The 20,376-nt window shown below is 37.0% G+C and overlaps 1 protein-coding gene across 3 annotated transcripts; it reads right to left on the reverse strand.

Moving 5' to 3' along the window:
• On the reverse strand, window positions 1-2,678 carry LOC141678114 (uncharacterized). 3 transcript variants are annotated; one of them, XR_012557617.1, is made up of 8 exons: window positions 2,486-2,678; window positions 2,178-2,283; window positions 1,729-1,833; window positions 1,295-1,387; window positions 749-893; window positions 565-659; window positions 386-442; window positions 1-206 (listed from the first exon to the last, which is right to left on the reverse strand). XR_012557617.1 is itself a non-coding variant. In XM_074484355.1 (8 exons), exons 1-4 carry the CDS (start codon window positions 2,592-2,594, stop codon window positions 1,359-1,361), a joined length of 306 nt encoding a protein of 101 aa, XP_074340456.1. In that variant the 5' UTR covers window positions 2,595-2,678; the 3' UTR covers window positions 1-206; window positions 386-442; window positions 565-659; window positions 749-893; window positions 1,295-1,358. The 3 variants fall into 3 exon arrangements, 1 of the variants encoding a protein (XP_074340456.1); XR_012557618.1 differs by having other exon boundaries at window positions 2,471-2,678; XM_074484355.1 differs by having other exon boundaries at window positions 2,178-2,240.
• Window positions 2,679-20,376: the final 17,698 nt, after the last annotated feature.

The following is a 20,376-nucleotide window of genomic DNA, read 5'->3' on the forward strand; positions in this document are numbered from 1 at the left end:
TGCAATTCTACGATCATCTTAATCAGAGAGAATGTGAACAAAACCACAAAACTTGCAAATACAAATATGTGAAAAAGGATGAACTTCACATTAAACAGAAAGTGTTAATGTTTCAGCAGACAAACAAAATAATTATGATTCCAGATGATGTGTCATTTAAAGCATGAACTACAGATCCATTGTGTACGTTGAAGCATTTTATGTTCCTGTTGAACAGATAAAAGAAATTAATTGTTAAAGACTCACATTAAATCCAACTTTGTTATCGAGACAAGAATGCCAATCAGCCATCAGATTCTTTAAAGGAATAGAGGGAAAGGTATAATATAAAAATAAACCAACTTAAATAAAATTATTGCAACATTAGTATAATACAAAACCTTACCTCATTATAATCCAAAAACATTTTATTAGCACGCAAGTAAGCTTCTATCATTGCCACCTAATTTGTATAGAAACTTACTATTAGAATATTCCTCAAACATGTAGATGACAAAACAATATCATTCTAGTGCTATTATCACATTGGCATTATGATACAAAAGACAATGAAAAAATACTTACAGTATCATAGCTTCTTCCATTTAATTTAAGATATTCAGGAGCCATGTTTGTAATGGTTACTCTGTCAGCTAATGATAGCTCACTCATTCCATCCTCTGAGAATGTAGGTGGACATTAAACTTTCTGCTCAATCAAGGTCACAAGAATACAGAAATCGACTGCTTCAGTTTTTAATTTTAATTACCGTAGAACTACACAAACTTCCCAACAACACCATGCTTCCTCAGAATTTGTGTCACTGTTAAGACAAAGTCAGTAGCTGTGACACCATTGCGAAGCTTTCCAGATAGCTTGAAACCAACAACACCAGGAAGAAACATGCTCATTGGCTGAATATACGAACAAGCATTAGACATATTCGGCTGAATTCTTCGTCATATCAGGTTTAAAAAAACAAGAACGAAATTCAAGCTCCATGTTTGTTTGCACAACCATATTTGACCTTGTAACATCAACTTGAACCGAATGGTCAATGACGAGATCCACAGGGACCTCTCCATTTATAAAAATAAATAATAACTAAAAAATTTAATATTCAGAACATGAAAGTTAACTGGACATGTATTAAGAATTAAGATTAAATGTTAGAGGCTCAAACCTCACTCATGAAAAATTGAAGTGTACATATATGAACCTTTTGTAAAGCCATTTACATAAAAAATAACTCATATGTCGCTTTACCAAAAATTAGCATGAATAAGTAAATTAGTACAAAAATACGGACACCTACCAAAGGATTAATCTTGTTAGAATCACTCCCAAGTCTATTCACGGCATCACGCATGCAAGCCAGATTAACCACAGCCGGTACACCAGTGAAATCCTGCATGCAATATTAGGTTTCAAAATGAGACATGCTTCAGCTTTATTAATACTTAAGTAAAGTGTTTACAGGCATAACTTGCTTGCAAAAGAACACGGGCAGGCTTAAACGAAATCTCAACCAGATTGAGAGATGTCTTTTTCCAATGATTTTCTCAACATCTGCCTTGGTCACTTAATAATTTTCACAGTTTCAAATCATATATTCAAGAAGGATTCTAATCGAGTATGACAGCTTTTATGTTGGTGCATACGTGACAAAGCATATAAGCAAATACTGGTCCGTTTACAGATAAATATGTACAAATGCTTAAAACTTAAGTGTAAGTTTCAGAATATTACCTATCGTTGGATCATTCATAACAGGGAGGCAATAAAACTTTCCGAACTCACCACCTCCGGGATTGGGAAGACTAGTCACAATTCCATTGAAAGGATGATCGGCAACTGAATGCATACAAAACACAAACATCAAAAATGAAAAAGCCCAATCGCCAATGCAAAAAACACTTGCAGTACTACTTCAATGAATTCTGAAACATTCAAATATATAATATTAAATTAAATACTCCAATAAAAAGATCCCGTTGAAGGTAAGACAAGGGCATCTAATTACACTCTATCTCTTGCTATCATGAAGCAGTTACAAGTATGATATCTTCAACTGATAGACATATTTATATGAGTATAAAATAATAAGATTAAACTACAAAGAAATCTAACATAAACTAAATACACTAAGTAGGGCAAGGATTAAGTAAAGAGCTTAAGAACATAATTAATTAGAGCACCTCCATTTTGGAGCACAGAATGGAATTGAGCTGCAGATAGATGATGCCCATCATTTGAAATTTCTGGTGGATTGGACAAAGGATGAGAATCGAAAGTTACCAACTCCTGAGCACAATATCGATCTATAACATTAGCATAAAAAATAGACTACACTAGAACAACATACAGTGCTCCAATTAGGGTTTCAATTTAAAAATCCCCAATTCTAAAAACTAGGGTTTCAATTTTAAAAAACCCTAATTTCAGTTTCTAAAATGCAGAGATCACCGATTCAAGTTTCTAAAATGAATACCGAGGAGAGAAAAACCTAATTCATGCAGCAGTGGTAGAGCGATGGTGAGACGAGGTGAGCAGCTGATAGAGAGTAGAGTTAAGATGAGCAACAGTTTGAGACAAGGTGAGACGATGGTAAACATCGTTGTTCTTGAGTCTTCACCATAAAAGAGATTAGAGAGAGAGCTGAGAGAGATAGAGGGGGGAGAGAGAGGGGGGAGAGAGAGAGATATGAGAGGGGTGAATGATAAATGAAATAAAACTGGGGAAATAGCGAAAAAATGACAAAAATAGCCAATTTTTGAAAAAATTTAACAAAAATAGTCATTCTGAAAAAAGTGGCCAATTTTGGCTGATTGAATACTCCACTGTCAGTTGGGTATCCCAATTTGTATAAGATACTCCACTGGTAGTTGGGTATTTCATATATGGGATACTCCACTGCCAGTTGGGTATCTTATATAAAGTGGATACTCCACTGACAGTTGGGTATCCCATCGGCCAAAATTGGCCAACTTTTCAGAAATTGGTTATTTTTGTCAATTTTGTATAAAAATAGGCTAAATTTGTCCTTCACCCGGAAATAGCAGGGGAGGGTAAAATTTGGTCAAGGGGGATATTTGGTTAAGGGGGAAATGAATCGGGGATCTGGCATTTTTAATTTTTAAAAAGTGAATTTAAAACATTGGTTTATAATTACACGATGTATTAAAAATAAAAAGACATTCGAATAAACGCGGGATGATGTCTATAATGCTTTAGACATCGGTGGCATTAGTGACCGATATCTAATGTGTGATGTCTATTAAAATTTTTCTTTTGAAAGCTTAATTCCATCTCCAACTAGTGCCCTGTAACAACTGTTAGTCCCTTAACAATATAGCAAGAATTACAGAAGAGGGGTTGAATGGAATTCTTGAACCTTTTTCTTGAAATAAAAATGTTCAACTCGATTATGGATATATTTGTTTTGATTAGCACAATGCGGAATGTAAACTTGAATGAATCAAAACATAAGTAATTAAAAACAAGAGTCTTTAAAAACTTTCTGGTGGATTTAAACAATTCCACCAGAGATATATTTAATATATCGAGAGGACTCTGTGTGCAGAAATGCTCACAGCTGCTTACAAAATAGAACTGCTAAGAACACAGGAAATGCTAAAGATAGTGCTTATAAAGATTTCTCTGTGTTTTTGTTTCTTAGTTATCTCAGTTATTTTTCTATTTGCTACTCTCTTGGTTTATATATTACCAAGATTACAAAGTCAAAAGAACTGAACAAATATAAAATCTAACAGTCTTGATCTTTGCTGCTTTTCGTCCTCTATTACCCAGTTAATGGGCTTCCACAGTGTACTTGTATCCAACTCAACGGCTGTGTGTCAGCTTTCACTGTTCAACTGATGTTTGAATCTTGATATAATCATCTGTCGACTTTCTGATCATCCGTCGATGACTTAATTAATCATCCGTCGACTGCTATGTTAAACATCCATTGATAGTCATTTGATCATCCGTCGAAGCTTTGTTAAGCATCCGTTGGTAGCTATTTTGGTCATCCGTCGAAGCTTTGTTAATCATCCGTTGGTAGCTATTTTTGGCACTTGACTTCATTTCACTTATACAGAATTACAAGACATTGTTTATGTACAGTTAATCAACCTATTCTGCATATCTAGTTAAAGTCAACATGACATATATGCTACTCCAGATTCTATACAAAGGTGCATACAACACTGTGCTACAAACTTATTATTACATAAGCTACTCACTCGATGGATAATAAGTTAATCATCCGTCGGGACTATAATGAGTTATCCGTCGGGACTATAATTCTTATCCGTCGAGTGCTACATTATTTCACTAAGTAAAATCTACTTAGATGTTTTGTTTAGGTAATCAACAAGTACACAACATATTCATAACAATCTCCCCCAATTTATGTCTATTGGAATTGTAGCCATAAATTAAGAGATACTTGATGATAACAAAACATCCTAAACATATATCTTTAAAGATAAGTAGATAAAACTGAAAGTGCTTCAATTTAAACAAAAATGTACAAGGTTTGGCTCACAGTCAGTTCAAGATGCTCCTCTAGTCTGGACAGATTTTTCTAGATTCTTGAAGGTCTGGATCTTCTTCCAAGCTTTCTGTTGTTTTCTTCAATTTGATTCTGGAGCTGTCTGTGGAATTCTAATTCATCAGATTCTGAGAGAGATCTAACATTTCTTGCATTTCCAAGAGAGTCTCATTGCTAGAGATACTCAATTGGTCTTCTAATCTGAAGAATCTTCTCACACCCTTGTCATCCATGAATTCCATCAGCCAGTAGGGCCTTAGATGCACTCTTCTCCCTGTGTATGGGATGATAAGAGTTTTGGGTAGTGCATCTTTGGCTCTAACACTCCTTAGCTCTTCAATCTTCTTCAATACTAATCTTCTTGCAGTTACATTGAACCCAAAGTTTTTCTTGAAGGATGAGTAGACTTTGATCAACACAGTTTGGCTTTCTTGAAGTATCCTGTGAAGAGGCTACTGAATCTCCCTTCCCCCTTTGTACTTGAACACCAACCTTTCAGGTAGGTTTCTGTATGCATCAATTGCCCTTACCTCATCCAGCTCCTCCAGATAAAGGTTTAGATCTGAGAATTCTTTGATGTCACACAAGTACAAGTAGTCTCCCCTGTTGACCTTGGGTTGAGCTTTGACTACTGACTTGGATTTGAGAGGTGACAGCTTCACTTTCTTGACTGCCCTTGATTTTGTCCTTCTTGGCTTAGTAAGAATTGGCAAGTTGAAGTCAGGAATTGGTAATTTATCCCACTCTATTGGCTCATCCTTTGGCACAATAGGCTCTCCATGTATGTTCCTGTAGGGGTCCACCACCCTTATGTCTTCAAACACCACAGAGGGCTTTGATGCTTGAGTTTCAGCTTGAGTGGATTCCTTTGGAAATTGATCTTCCAATTCCTTGTCAACAACATCCAACTTTCTTTTTGTTCTTTTAGCCAGTTCTTTCTTTCTTGGGGATTTCTTCTGTTTTTCAATCTTCTTCTCTGATTCAGTAGCTTGAGATGGTTGAGAGGGAATTTGTTGAGAAGAATTCACAGCCTGTAGCTTGGCCAAGATAGCAAATTGTTCTTTCTTTTGTTTAGACTTCTTTCCATCTAGAGCAGCTTGCCTCTTTTCCTGCTTCAATCTGGCTTTTTCTTCTTCCTTTGCATGAGCAAATTGTGGATGTCCAGCTACCACACAAATTTCCTTCCCATTTCTGAATATCTTTGCAATTCTCTTTCTTGAGGCTGAATCAACTGGATCTTTGTAGAGGAGAATAGATCTTGACAGAAGCTTCTTTTCATCAGGCTTGGGTGTCTCATACACAGAATCCATAGGGTTCTTCAAAGATAACTTTGGATAGTTTGCCCTTGGTTTAAGAATTATCACAGCCTTTGTAGTCTTGATGCAGGAAGATTGTCCTTTCTCCAGGTAGTTCATGCTCATCTCATTCACATTGATTGGCTTGACATGAGAGTGATGGATGGCTGACTGATCTGGTTCCTTGACTAATTGAAACTTTTTCTGTATTTCCTCATCAATCTTTTTCCAGTTGATCAGAGTCAACTCTCCTTTATCAGCATCTTTCAAATTTGTTGTTGCTGCATTTATAAGATCTATACCATCTGCAACTGGTGGCTTGGAGATAGTAATTGAAGGTACAATTACTTTGCTGATTTGAACTAGAAGTTTCTCCCCCTCAGTTGGTCCTTTCTCCCCCTTACTTGATTCTCTCTCCCCCTTTTTGTTATCATCAAGTGGAGGAGTTAGGCCTTGTGCTTTAGCCAGTTGCATAAGAAGATTTGTTTAAGTCTGTTGATTTTGAAGAAGTAGAGCCACTGAATTCTCAATAACCTGAACTATGTTCTCCAGCTTGGCTATCTTCTTGTCAGAATCTGATTCTCTCCTTAATCTTAGTAATAGATCATGCATGGTACCATATGGCATTATTGAATCCAGCTTCTCAGAGTTATATGTCTTTAAGTCAGCTATCTCCTTTTTCAATTCATCCACACTGAGATTCTGTCTTGAGTGTTGGATCTTCATTAAATGTAAAGAGTCTAGGTGAGTTTGAAGAACAGCCTTGGTACCAGCATCTGAAGCTTCCTGAAGGGCCTCCTGAATAGCTATTACTTGTTTTACCAAAGACACCTCAAATTGCCCTGGTGAAAATTCCTTTGCCCATGCCCATTTAGGTAAATTGAAAGCAGAACTTGGGCCTTCAGCTCCCCCTAAGTTCATGCTTCCATCCAAAGAACCAGAGTCATCATCATCAGAATTTACTCCAAATTCTTCAGATGCCTCTCCAGCTTGAGAAGGCATTTTGTTCACAGCAGCTTTATCTCTTTGAAGAGATTCTGTGGTGTGCACTAGATTCAAAGTCTGCTCTGCCTCCACATTGCCCTGAGCAGCCAACAGTTGATAGGCTGAAACAGGGTGAGTAAAATTGTCAGCATCCAAGGAAATGTTATCAATTACAGCTTTGTAATGTTGCTGAAATTGTCTTTCCTTTTCAGCATCATCCACAATCATTGACTCACTAGCAATGGCTGGTTTCATCCTTATTTCTCCAGTACCTGCCTTTCTCTCATATACTCTCTTTTGTTGCATCAGGGTCTCACCCTGGCTCCCCACCCTCACACCCTCACCTTCACCTACTAAGGTGGGACTCCTCTCACTCACTTTTGCCAATCCTGAATGAATGGATTGCTGAGATTCACACTTTTCCTCTCCTTTTGCCTGGGAGCAACCCAGCCTCTCACTCAATGCACTCTCCTCTCTCAGTCCTAAGAGTGATTGTATTACCACCAAATCTTCTGCACTTGAAATTATTGAAGTTTGAAGTTGTGCAGAGACACTCGATGGATAAGTGATATTCGTCGGGTGAGTGGTAAAGCTATCCGACGGATAACTGCTGTTAAGCTTATCCGTCGGGATACAATCACTACTCGACGGATGAGCAATATCCATCGAGAGAGTAGAAATGAATGAGGTGGGAAGAGAAACTATTGTTGACTCTGTGTTTATTGATGTTATTTGAGGCACAGATGTCACAATAGAATCAGAAAGAATTGGCAAGTGAGCCAACAAATCATCTAAAAGATGATGCTCACTTGCACTAGATTTTGGCTTCCCCAACAGAGTTAAAGAAGGGGAATCAGGAATTGAAGTGTTTATCATGTCCACTTCCAGTGAGTTAGTTGGTGAGTATTGTGTTTCTGTGGCTTCTATTATGAGAGATTTTGGCTGTGACTCCACATTTATTGGAGCCACATCAATCTGAATTTGAGAAGGTGCAGGGGTTGTGTCTTTAGCACCAGTTTGCACTAAGTGTGTGCCCTGTGCATCCCCAGTTGTTTTGGATTTCTTCTTTCTAGTGTAAGTTTGGTGTGAGCTTGTGTCCCTAACCCTCTTGGCCTGTGCTCTTGGATGAGAGCTTTGTTCAATAGCCACATCCTTTTGGGAGGATGCAGCTAGAAGTGAGCTTTTGTCCTTTTTAAGCACTACAGTTTGTTGGGAAACTGCAGTGTGGCTAGGCTGGGATTCACTCAACTCTCCAACCTTATCCTTGAGGTTTCTTTAATGTTCACCCCTTCCCTCACCTATCTTACCCTCCTTCACACTCCCCTCTTTGGTTTTGGTAGATTTTTGAACTGGTACCTTTTGAGAGATACCAGAGGGGGTTTTCTTTGATTTGGATTTAGAAATTGCAGTTGTTTTGGCAGCTTTGATAGGCAACTGTTTGGTCATTGTCACAGTTGCCATAGCTATGCCTGAAGTCAAAGAAATAGAAGAGATTGGAATAGTTGAGGGTCTGGATGAACTTACCTCACTTACCTGAGGTGTCAGCATTACAGGAAAATAGAACATTGGCACATCCTTGTGATGGTTGGCTCTGTTCAAGTCTGCAATGATTCTTCTCTCTTGAACCCAACAAGCTAATTTGTTGTTTGGGTTCTCAAGTTCAATCTCTTGACAAAGATGGTTAGCCAAAAGCATAAAAAATCTAGCATAGTAAATATTCTTTCCTCTTTTGGCTAAGTCACCTAGTTTAAAACCTAACTCATACACAACAAGGTCACTGAAATTGTAATATTTTTCTGTAACTAGCATGTATAGCATGTTAAGCATGGAAATGTTCACAGAATCAAAATTACTGATTTTTCCAGAAAAGACTTTAGTTACTACATCACACAAGTAACTTCATTCCTTCCTAAGACCTAGTCTTCTAATTTCACTTAGTTTTGTAGTAGGAAGTGCATAATGAATGGAATTGAGCATATTGACAATATCAGTGTCAGTGTGTGGTGCAGTTACATTATCATCAGGAATCTTGAAACATGCTTTTATGACATCACTATTGATACAGAAATCATTACCTTTGATGGTTAGAGTGATGGTTTTGTCAGTAGAGTTATAGATTGATGTTGTCCACATCTCCTCAACAACTTCACAATAAATTGTGGGTGATTCCAGCATGGCAAAACTTAACTTGCAGTTGTTCACGAAGTCCATCATCTTATGATAGTCTTCAGATTGCTTAATCCCCTTATTGACCAAGGCAGTGAAGTTGTTCTTCTCATAGATGAACCCAGTCTGTGACATGATCTTTACTACGGGTGCCATTGTTAGGGAAGAAAAGCTTGAAGAGAAAGAGGATTTTTGCTTGAGAGAGAATGAAGTAGCACAGTTGAATTTGAGAGTGATAAAAGAAAATGATTAGAATGAAATAAGCTTTTATACTTACTCAAAATCAACGGATAAAAATAATAAAGAGAAGTAAATTACCCAAAAGAAATTGCCTAAAACAGCCGTTTTAAAATAAACTGTAAAAATTCTACCCATTATCCGTCGTGTAATGCTTACAAACTGTAAGTATACTCGATGGATAATGTTCAGGGAATTAACGGTTAAGATTTAGACACTTCGACGGATGAGGATAAGCTGTTATCCATCGAGCTTTAAATACTCCAGAAAAGTAATTAATTTTTATTTACAATTTGTATATCGACGGATGACTTAACTCGATGGATAATGGTCATCCGTCGAGATGCAAATTTTGACTTAGCCAAAATTTTCATCCAAGACTAAAAATCAATTAAATTTCTGGCTACTTTTCAACTTGCAAAATAATTCAGATAAATTCAAGAGTAATTAAGCATACCTAACTCACTTACCAACCTAGAAAAGGTGGATTCATCCAGTGGCTTGGTAAAAATATCTACAAGTTGCTTCTCACTTGGAACAAAATGTAACTCTACAGTACCATTCATTACATGTTCCCTTATGAAATGGTACTTGATGTCTATATGCTTTGTCCTTGAATGTTGCACTGGATTTTCAGTGATGGCAATTGCACTTGTGTTGTCACAAAAAATAGGAATCCTTTCAACTTGCAAACCATAGTCTAGCAATTGATTTTTAATCCATAAGATCTGTGCACGGCAACTGTCAGTAGCAATATATTCAGCTTCAGCTGTAGAAGTAGAAACTGAATTTTGCTTTTTACTGAACCAGGACACAAGCTTGTCTCCTAAAAATTGACAGGTTCCTGTTGTGCTTTTTCTATCAATTTTGCAACCTGTATAATCTGCATCTGAATAACCAGTTAGATCAAAGCCAGAATCTCTAGGATACCAAATGCCAGGGTTTGGTGTTCCTTTGAGATATCTGAAGATTCTCTTAATAGCTATCAAATGAGACTCTCTAGGATCAGCCTGAAATCTAGCACACAAACATGTAGCAAATATTATATCTGGCCTACTAGCTGTTAAGTACAGAAGTGAGCCAACCATGCCTCTATAACTTGAAATATCCACAGACTTTTCAGTAGTGTTTAGTTCAAGCTTAGTTGCAGTGGCCATGGGAGTTTTTGCAGATGTGCAATCCATTAGATCAAACTTCTTTAAAAGATTAAAAATATATTTAGTTTGACTAATGAATATTCCATCACTAACTTGCTTAACTTGTAAATCAAGAAAGTAAGTTAGTTCTCCCATCATACTCATTTCATACTTGCTTTGCATCAGTTTGGCAAACTTTTTACAAAGTTTCTCATCTGTAGAACCAAAAATAATATCATCTACATAAATTTGAACAAGTATGCTAGAGCCATTCACATTTCTGAAAAATAAAGTTTTATCTACAGTACCTCTTGTGAAGTGATTTTCCAAAAGGAACTTTGATAAAGTGTCATACCAGGCTCTAGGTGCTTGCTTCAGTCCATAAAGTGCTTTCAGTAGATAATAGACATACTCTGGGAAATTTGGATCTTCAAAGCCAGGAGGTTGACTTACATACACTTCTTCCTCCAAATCTCCATTCAGAAAGGCACTTTTGACATCCATTTGATAGACCTTGAAATTGGCATAGGCTGCATAGGCTAAGAAGATTCTGATGGCTTCAAGTCTTGCAACAGGAGCAAATGTTTCATCAAAATCTATTCCTTCTTGCTGACAATAGCCTTTAGCAACCAATCTTACTTTGTTCCTTACTACTATGCCATTTGCATCCATCTTGTTTCTGAATACCCATTTGGTATCTATTGGATTCTTTCCTGTAGGCTTGGGTACCAGCTTCCATACTTTATTCCTTTCAAATTGGTTTAGCTCCTCCTGCATAGCTAAAATCCAATCAGGATCTAACAAGGCTTCTTTTACCTTCTTTGGTTCTTCCTTAGACAGGAAGCTATTGTATAGACATTCTTCTTGAGTTGCTCTCCTGGTTTGAACTCTGGAAGAAACATCACCAATAATCAGTTCAAAGGGGTGATCTTTTGTCCATTTTCTTGGTTGAGGTAGATTAGCCCTAGATGAAGAGACCTCAATGTTGTCTTGATGTGTGATTGAGTTTTGATTGATAGAAACTCCCCCTGAGTTTGTGGATCTTTGATTTGAGATTGGGGTGCTTTCTATGGGTGATCTGCCTTGACTTCCTGCTCCTTTTGATAACCCGACGGATGGTGAATTTTGAGTACCGACGGATGAGGCAGGTTGTCTTCCGACGGATAATACAGATTGCCTTCCGACGGATGAAGCGTTATGTAACTCGATGGATGTTGAGTTTTGTGCTTCATTTGTAGTAGATTTGTCTGCATTATCCTTAGACACTGTTTCTTGATCACTCTCATCATCACTTTCATCACTGACCATCTCAACATTATCGAATTCGAGGCTCTCATGGTAATCTCCATCTATTAGTCCTTCAATCTTTTTATCATCAAACACAACATGTATAGATTTAACAATAATGTTGGTTCTTAGATTGTAGACTCTATATGCTTTACCAACAGCATATCCAACAAAAATTCCTTCATCTGCTTTAGCATCAAACTTCCCATTTTGATCAGTTTGATTTCTCAGAATATAGCATTTACAGCCAAAGATATGAAGAAAGTTCAGAGTTGGCTTCTTGTTCTTGAACAATTGATAAGGTGTCATGCATCTTGCTTGATTAATCAGAGAGATGTTCTGAGTGTAGCATGCAGTGTTTACAGCTTCAGCCCAGAAGTATGTTGGTAGTTTTGATTTTTCAAGCATTGTCCTTGCAGCTTCAATAAGAGATCTATTATTTCTTTCCACTACTCCATTCTGTTGTGGAGTCCTTGCTGCTGAAAACTCATGCAAGATTCCATTTTCCTCACAAAATGCTCTCATGACATAGTTCTTGAACTCGGTTCCATTATCACTCCTGATTCTTCTAACTTTGAAATCAGGATGATTGTTAACTTGCCTTATGTGATTGATGATGATTTCACTAGCCTCATCTTTGGACTTTAGGAAATATGTCCAAAATAACTTTGAGAAATCAGCTACAATTACTAGGCAAAATCTTTTATTTGAGATTGACAATATATTGACTGGTCCAAACAAATCCATGTGAAGCAGTTGTAGAGGCTCTTCAATTGCTGAATCAAGTTTCTTCCTGAATGATGCTTTAATCTGCTTCCCTTTTTGGCAGGCATCACACAGTCCATCCTTTGTAAACTCCACCATAGGAATGCCTCTAACTAGCTCTTTCTTTACCAGCTCATTCATGGTCTTAAAGTTTAAATGGGATAGCTTATTGTGCCATAGCCAACTTTCATCTTGACTTGCTTTACTAAGAAGACAAGTTACAGATTCTGCTTTAGTTGAGTTGAAGTCAGCTAGATACACATTTCCTCTTCTCACACCAGTGAGAACCACTTTGTTGTTTTGATTATTAATCACAACACAGGTTTCTTTGTTGAAGGTTACTGAGTTGCCTTTATCACAAAGCTGGCTGATACTCAACAGATTGTGTTTGAGACCATCCACTAAGGCAACCTCTTTAATGATGACATTGTCCTTTGAAATCAAGCCATATCCCACAGTATAACCTTTGCTGTCATCTCCAAAAGTGATACTTGGGCCAGCTCTCTCTTCAAACTCTGTGAGCAGGGTAGAATCACCAGTCATGTGTCTTGAACAAACACTATCCAAGTACCAAAGATTCCTTTTGTTTCCCTGCACACATTAAAATCAAATCAAGTTGATTTTGGTACCCAAGTTTCCTTGGGTCCTGCCTTGTTAGCTTTCTTCTTCTGTTTCTTAGGTCTCAACTCATTTGACTTAGGAATTTCAGATTCTTCCTTAGTCATTTGGGTTGGGCCTTTGAAACCACTAGATGCACCAGAATTATCATGCATGTTATGGCTAACAGGAAATGGCATGCTTGGTACAAACATGTTATTCCAGTAAGGCATGCTAAATGACATTTGAGGCATATTGTATGCAGCATAATATGGATTAGGTACAAATGGCATGTTAGCAAACTGTGCATTCATGTTCTGTGTAGGCATAGCATTAACAGGCATGGGAGGCATGGCATTTATGTTAGAGAATTGAGGCTGAACAGACATGGGAGTAGGCATGGCAGATTTGCAATTAACGGACAAATGATTTACACTACCACACTTGACACATATTTTTCTAGGAGCATATTTGTCAGGTGTGTAGTTATTATATTTGTTAATCCCTACTTTACCATTCCTATTGTTTTTCCTTTTAGTCTCTGTTTTTACCTCTATCTTCTCAAGTTTGTCACTTAACTGTTTGACAGTCATGTGACCAACATTAGCCTTCTTCCCTTTCTTGGCTTGACTTGACTCTCCTGAAACAAAGTTCTTGGAAACAGACCCATACTTTTCATTTATCTTGGTTAATTTGGCTTTGCTAATGGGTTTGCTCACAGCCGACGGATGAGGATTTTTATCATTCGACGGATAACACTTTTTGTTATCCGACGGATAGTTCTCATCATCCGTCGAGTCTACATCTGTCAGCAATCCATCTACCAAAATAGGTTCTAGTTTCTCCTTATTCTTTTTCCAGGCTTCATCACAAAAAGACTCAATTCCTTGAACCTTAGTGATTTGAGCATGAACATCTCTGGATGTTTTCCATGCTTTAATCACCTCCTGTTCACGATCGAGCTGCTTCTTTAAAATTTCTTCCTTTTTCAAGGACTCAGTTAATTCCTCCTTGGCAATTCTACACTCAATTTTTAGTTTCTCAAACTCAACAAACTGAGACTCAAGCACATTATTCCTCTCACTCAAAAACAAGTTGTTTTCTTTGATTTTAGCATTTTCTTTATTGAGGGACTTAAGTGTAACACGCAAATGATACAATTCTGTAGACATGTCATTTATTGCATCATTACACTCAGCTTTAGATAAATATGCAAGGTTTGTAGTGATTACCTGATTGCTTGAGGAACTTGTCTCTGTTTCATCAGACTTGGCCATAAGGGCTAGATTGACATAGCTGACATCCTCATCTTCATCCAAACCATCAGCTGCCCAGTCATTCTCTTGTGTAATAAAAGCCCTTTCCTTCTGTTTGAGTAGATCAAAGTATTTTTGCTTATAATCCACAGACTCAAATCTTTTCTTACTGGAATCTGACTTTCTATACTTATTTGCAAAATGCCCTGCCAAGCCATATTTGAAACACTTGAATTTTGATTTATCCACCATGTTTCTATTTGGCTTGGCAGCTCCAAAGTTCTTCTTGAACTTGAGCTTGGCAAATCTTCTTGAAAGGAATGCTAGGTGCTCATCAATGTCCTCCATATCATCTTGACTCAATGAATCTTCACTTTCTGTAGCTAGCCCTTTACCCTTGCTTTCACAGGTCTTTGAAGTTGATTCCACAGCTTCCATCTTCACTTCCTTCTCCTTTTCCAGTTCAGCCACTAGTGCAATGGATCCTCCTTTCTTCTTTCCTCTCTCCATTCTTTCATCCTGCTCTATCTCAAGCTCATAGGTCTTCAGAATGCCATACAGTCTCTCCAAAGTAAACTCCTTATAATCTTGTGAGTTTCTCAATGAGACTGTCATTGGTTTCCATTCCTTTGGAAGAGATCTGAGAAATTTCAGATTGGAGTCTTTAGTCTGATAGACTCTTCCATGCAATTTAAGAACATTTAGTAGCTTTTGGAATCTACTAAAAATGTCAGTGAGTGACTCACTTTCTTCATTGTGAAAATGCTCATATTGCTGAATCAGGAGCTGCATTTTATTTTCTCTTACTTGCTCAGTACCATCACAGATTATCTGTATTGTGTCCCAAACTTCCTTGGCAGTCTTGCAGTTGATGATGTTATCAAACATGTCTGCATCAACACCATTGAACAGAATGTTCATGGCCTTTTTATCTTTCCTGACTTGTTCAATATCAGGATCAGACCATTCATGCCTTGGCTTTGGAACAGATGGTTCATTTCCTGTTGCAGCTCTCATAGGAACATGAGGGCCTCTTTCTATGCAGTCAACATAGGCCTCATCTTGAGAAAGCATATGAAGATGCATCTTTACCTTCCAATGATGGTAATTATCTTTATCAAGAAAAGGAATCTTGACTCCAACATCTTTCTTGTTCATCTTGCTGAATTGTTTTGATCTTTAAACTCTTTGTAGATTAAGAGCTTGCTCTGATACCAATTGTTAGTCCCTTAACAATATAGCAAGAATTACAGAAGGGGGGTTGAATGGAATTCTTGAACCTTTTTCTTGATATATTTGTTTTGATTAGCACAATGCGGAATGTAAACTTGAATGAATCAAAACATAAGTAATTAAAAACAAGAGTCTTTAAAAACTTTCTGGTGGATTTAAACAATTCCACCAGAGATATATTTAATATATCGAGAGGACTCTGTGTGCAGAAATGCTCACAGCTGCTTACAAAATAGAACTGCTAAGAACACAGGAAATGCTAAAGATAGTGCTTACAAAGATTTCTCTGTTTTTGTTTCTTAGTTATCTCAGTTATTTTTCTATTTGCTACTCTCTTGGTTTATATATTACCAAGATTACAAAGTCAAAAGAACTGAACAAATATAAAATCTAACATTCTTGATCTTTGCTGCTTTTCGTCCTCTATTACCCAGTTAATGGGCTTCCACAGTGTACTTGTATCCAACTCAACGACTGTGTGTCAGCTTTCACTGTTCAACTGATATTTGAATCTTGATATAATCATCAGTCGACTTTCAGATCATCCGTCGATGACTTAATTGATCATCCGTCGACTGCTATGTTAAACATCCGTTGATAGTCATTTGATCATCCGTCGAAGCTTTGTTAAGCATCCGTTGGTAGCTATTTTGGTCATCCGTCGAAGCTTTGTTAATCATCCGTTGGTAGCTATTTTTGGCACTTGACTTCATTTTTCTTATACAGAATTACAAGACATTGCTTATGTACAGTTAATCAACCTATTCTGCATATCTAGTTAAAGTCAACATGACTTATATGCTACTCCAGATTCTATACAAAGGTGCATACAACACTGTGCTACAAACTTATTATTACATAAGCTACTCACTCGATGGATAATAAGTTAATCATTCGTCGGGACTATAATGAGTTATCCGTCGGGACCATAATTCTTATCCTTCGAGTGCTACATTATTTCACTAAGTAAAATCTACTTAGATATTTTGTTTAGGTAATCATCAAGTACACAACATATTCACAACAACAACTAAACAAAAAACACATCAAAAATACCAAATACTTGAGTCCAAAACACCAACTTAAACCGATATGAAGCATTCCAAGTAGATATAAATTCCACTTATCACACCCTCAAACTTAAATCGATGCTTGTCCTCAAGCATAAACAGACTCAACAATAAAAACACAACTACTGCATGAATGCAACAAATATGAATATACAAGGATCCCCTCGAAATAACCATAACCAATCAATATGCAAATATCGCTAAGAAATGCAATGACTCTAAACAGAGCTCGACTAAATCCCATAAACCAACTTACAAACCATAAACGTGCGTGTGTAAAATGCTTATCAGATATACTCTCAACACTAGATAAATAATCATATCCAATTTCTCGCCAAAACAATCACAAGTTTATAAATAGAATGAACGTTAAACACATAATGACTCACAACTACTTATTTTACTAGAGTTATACAAGGATTCATGCTATTATACTGAAATATAAACACAAAAATGTTTATTTGACCATGCAATGAATGAGGTCCCAAAAGACTTATTTAATAATACCCATGTAGCGGACGTTAGGTTAGCCCCAGACTATACAAGCCTTAGGTCACTAGGCACAAAGTCCCCTAGAACTTAATAACTCGAGTATTAAAGAGCTCACTCGTGGCCAATTCTGCATAAACACGTAACAACGCATATTTTTTTCTTTTATTTTTTCTTTTTTCTCTTTTTTTCTCTTTTTTCAATGATTCTGAATGAGTGCATTTCGCTCCATCTCATTCAACCCTAGACTACTCATTAAAATATGAGCCGACTATTAGCCATTTGACGCCTAGCTTTATTCATGTTATTCCCAAACAATCTAAACAAGAATTACAGAAGGGGGGTTGAATGTAATTCTGGCTTCTTTTCAATTTTAAGAATAGTTCTTCAATTAATATATAACTGTTTGATTTAGCAGTGATGCAGAATGAAAGAAGTATAGAAATCAAAATATAAAGTATTTAAATACAAGTACTTTAAAACTTTCTGGTGGATTAAACTTTTCCACCAGAGATATATATTAATATGAGAACTCTGTGATGTAATGTTTGCACACAGCTGCTTACAAGTTGAATACACAAAGAATAAAGAAATTCTTTACAGATGTAGCTTTTTCTATTTCTCTGGTAATTGCTTACTTACTTGGATAATTTTTAACTTGCTACACTTGGTTTATATATATCACCAAGTTACATGATAAGAAGACAAATAAATAAGACAAAATGTTTCTATTCTAACTTCATGCTGCTTCACTTCTTTTTCCAGCATCTTTGAATATCTTCAGTTTAGCATGGAAATAGAAATGCTTATTTGTTCTCTAAAACCTGAATTAGGCTGCCACATTCCGTTTTCATACAACCAATGCATGTGACTGTCAAGTCACCATCAACTGTTCTTTTGAATTTGATCATCCGTTGAAACTCAGGTTGATCGTTCGTTGAAACTCAAGTTGATCATCCGTCGAGACTTAAGTTGGTCATCTGTTGAAACTTTGTGAATCATCCCTTAAGATTATCTTCTTGGAAATTGACTCTATTTCATTTATACAAGATTACAAGGCATCTAATATTTAAAATTAACCAACCTATCTTGCATATCAATCTAGTAGTCAACATGACACAAACATTCTACAAGATCTAGTTCACTAAGCTATTTAAGTATGCAGAAATGTGCTACTAACCTTATTATTACATAAGCTACTCTTTCAATGGATGTTGAATTGATCATCCGTTGAAAGCTACAAATTCACTTAAATAAAATCTACTAAGTGTTTAGTTCAAGTTATCATCAAGTACACAACATATTCCTAACAATCTCCCCCAATTTATGTCTACTGGAATTGTAGCCATAAATTAAGAGAAACTTGATGATAACAAAACACTCTATGAATACAGAATGAAATAAAGTAGTTAAAATTTACAAGTGCTGCAATTTATTGAAATTTCTCACAAAGAAGATTTATAGAGTGTCTTACAGATCATTTTCAAGGCGCTCCTCTAGACTGAGCAAATTTAGTTCATTTCCTTAATTATCTTGACTTCTTTCCAAACTTCACATTATTCTCCTCAATTTGATTTTGAAGTTGCCTATAAAATTCAGATTCATCCTCATTTGTCTAATCCATCTTTCCTTACATCTCCATAAGAGTTTCATTGCTTGAAATTTTTAGCTGATCTTCCAACCTGAAGAATCTTCTGATGCATTTTTCATCTTTAAATTCTAAAATCCAATAAGGCCTCAAATGCACCTTATCTCCAGTGAAACGAATTGTCAATGCTCTTGGAAGTGCATTTGGTCCCCTCCAGCTATTCTCTATCTCCTCAATCTTGTCCAGTACCATCTTCTTGGCAACTATGTTGAATCCAAAGTTTTTCTTAATTACAGAGAAGATGGTCACCAAAGTGGAATAACCTTCATTGAGAATTCTGTGAAGTGGCCATGTAATCTTTCTACCACCCTTGTACCTAAAGACTAGTCTCTCTGGAAGGTGCTTGTAGGCATCAATAGCTCTAACTTCTTCTAGCTCATCCAGATAGAGATCTATCTCTGAAAATTCTTTGATGTTACAAATGCCTACAACTCTCTCTTCAAACTCTTCTAGATCTTGGTTTATTTTCTAGAGCGCGAAAAGAAGCCTGGTTAATTTCTCCCCCAAAAGGGCAACTTCCCAGACAATCCGATAAATGGCATCGATAGGAACAACACAAACGCTGACGGTGATGAAGGTTACCTACTTTCGGTGGACGCGGAGCCGTGTAGCATTGCAAGTAAATAGAGCAGAGAGCTTACCCTTTGTTTCTATTAGAGCCGCGAGCTTGTTGTACTCGGTCCTAAAGGGAGAACCTTGCTGCTTACTTGCTATATCCTCGCGCGTTGATCTCCCTTGTTGACAGTAGGTTTGGATTTGGCCACTTGCTTGAATTGAAGCTTGACAGGCTTGACTGTTTTGACTGCTCTTTTCTTTGTCTTCCTTGGTCTGGAAAAGATTGGAATGTTTAGATCAGGAAGAGGTAGGCTATCCCAATCTATAGGTTCATCCTTGGGAATTACAGGTCCACTATGGAAAGTAATATTAGGATCAACCTTGAATTCAACCTCCTTCACAGTAGGTATGGCTGATTGGCTTGAAGTTGTAGATTGGGTTGGCATGTAGTCTTCCTTATCTTCATCAAAGTCTAGCTTCCTCTTTGAGTGGAATTTGTATCTAAACTTCCTCTTAGTCTGCTTTGGTTCTTCTTTCTTTCCTTCATTCAGATTATCAGTTGTCACAGCATGCAATGCAATTTCTGTGGTTGCAGGCTTCTTGGATAGGTTCTTGGCTTTTAAAGCAGCTTGCTTTTGTTGTTGTTTAAGCCTCACTGTTTCTTCTTTCTTAGCCTCTGCAAACTGTGGATGTCCAGCCACTACACAGATTAATTTACCATTCCTGTAGATCTTAGCAATTCAGTTCTTTGACATTGTGTCTCTGGGATCTTTGGATAAGGCAATAGACCTTGTCTTGCTTCCCAATTGGACCAAACTTCTTCTTGATATTTTCATCAAGCTTCTTCCATTTTGCAACTAGCTCTTTCTCAACTGCTGCTACATCAAGCTTTTTCATTATGTCATTTGATTCCAACTTAGCAGTTGCTATCTTGATCAGATCAATGTTGTCAAGAGCTGGTGGCTTAGGGAAAGCAATTGTTGGCACAATCACTTTACTGACTTGAATGTTCAGCACTTTCTCCCCCTCACTTGTTGACTCCCCCTGACTAACTTGAATGATAGAGTCTTTATCCCCCTTTTTATTAGCATCAAGTTGAGTTGAGGTGGAAAATTGTGCAG

Source organism: Apium graveolens, chromosome 8 (assembly GCF_009905375.1).
Source record: "Apium graveolens cultivar Ventura chromosome 8, ASM990537v1, whole genome shotgun sequence".
NCBI classification, from domain to species: Eukaryota; Viridiplantae; Streptophyta; class Magnoliopsida; order Apiales; family Apiaceae; genus Apium; species Apium graveolens.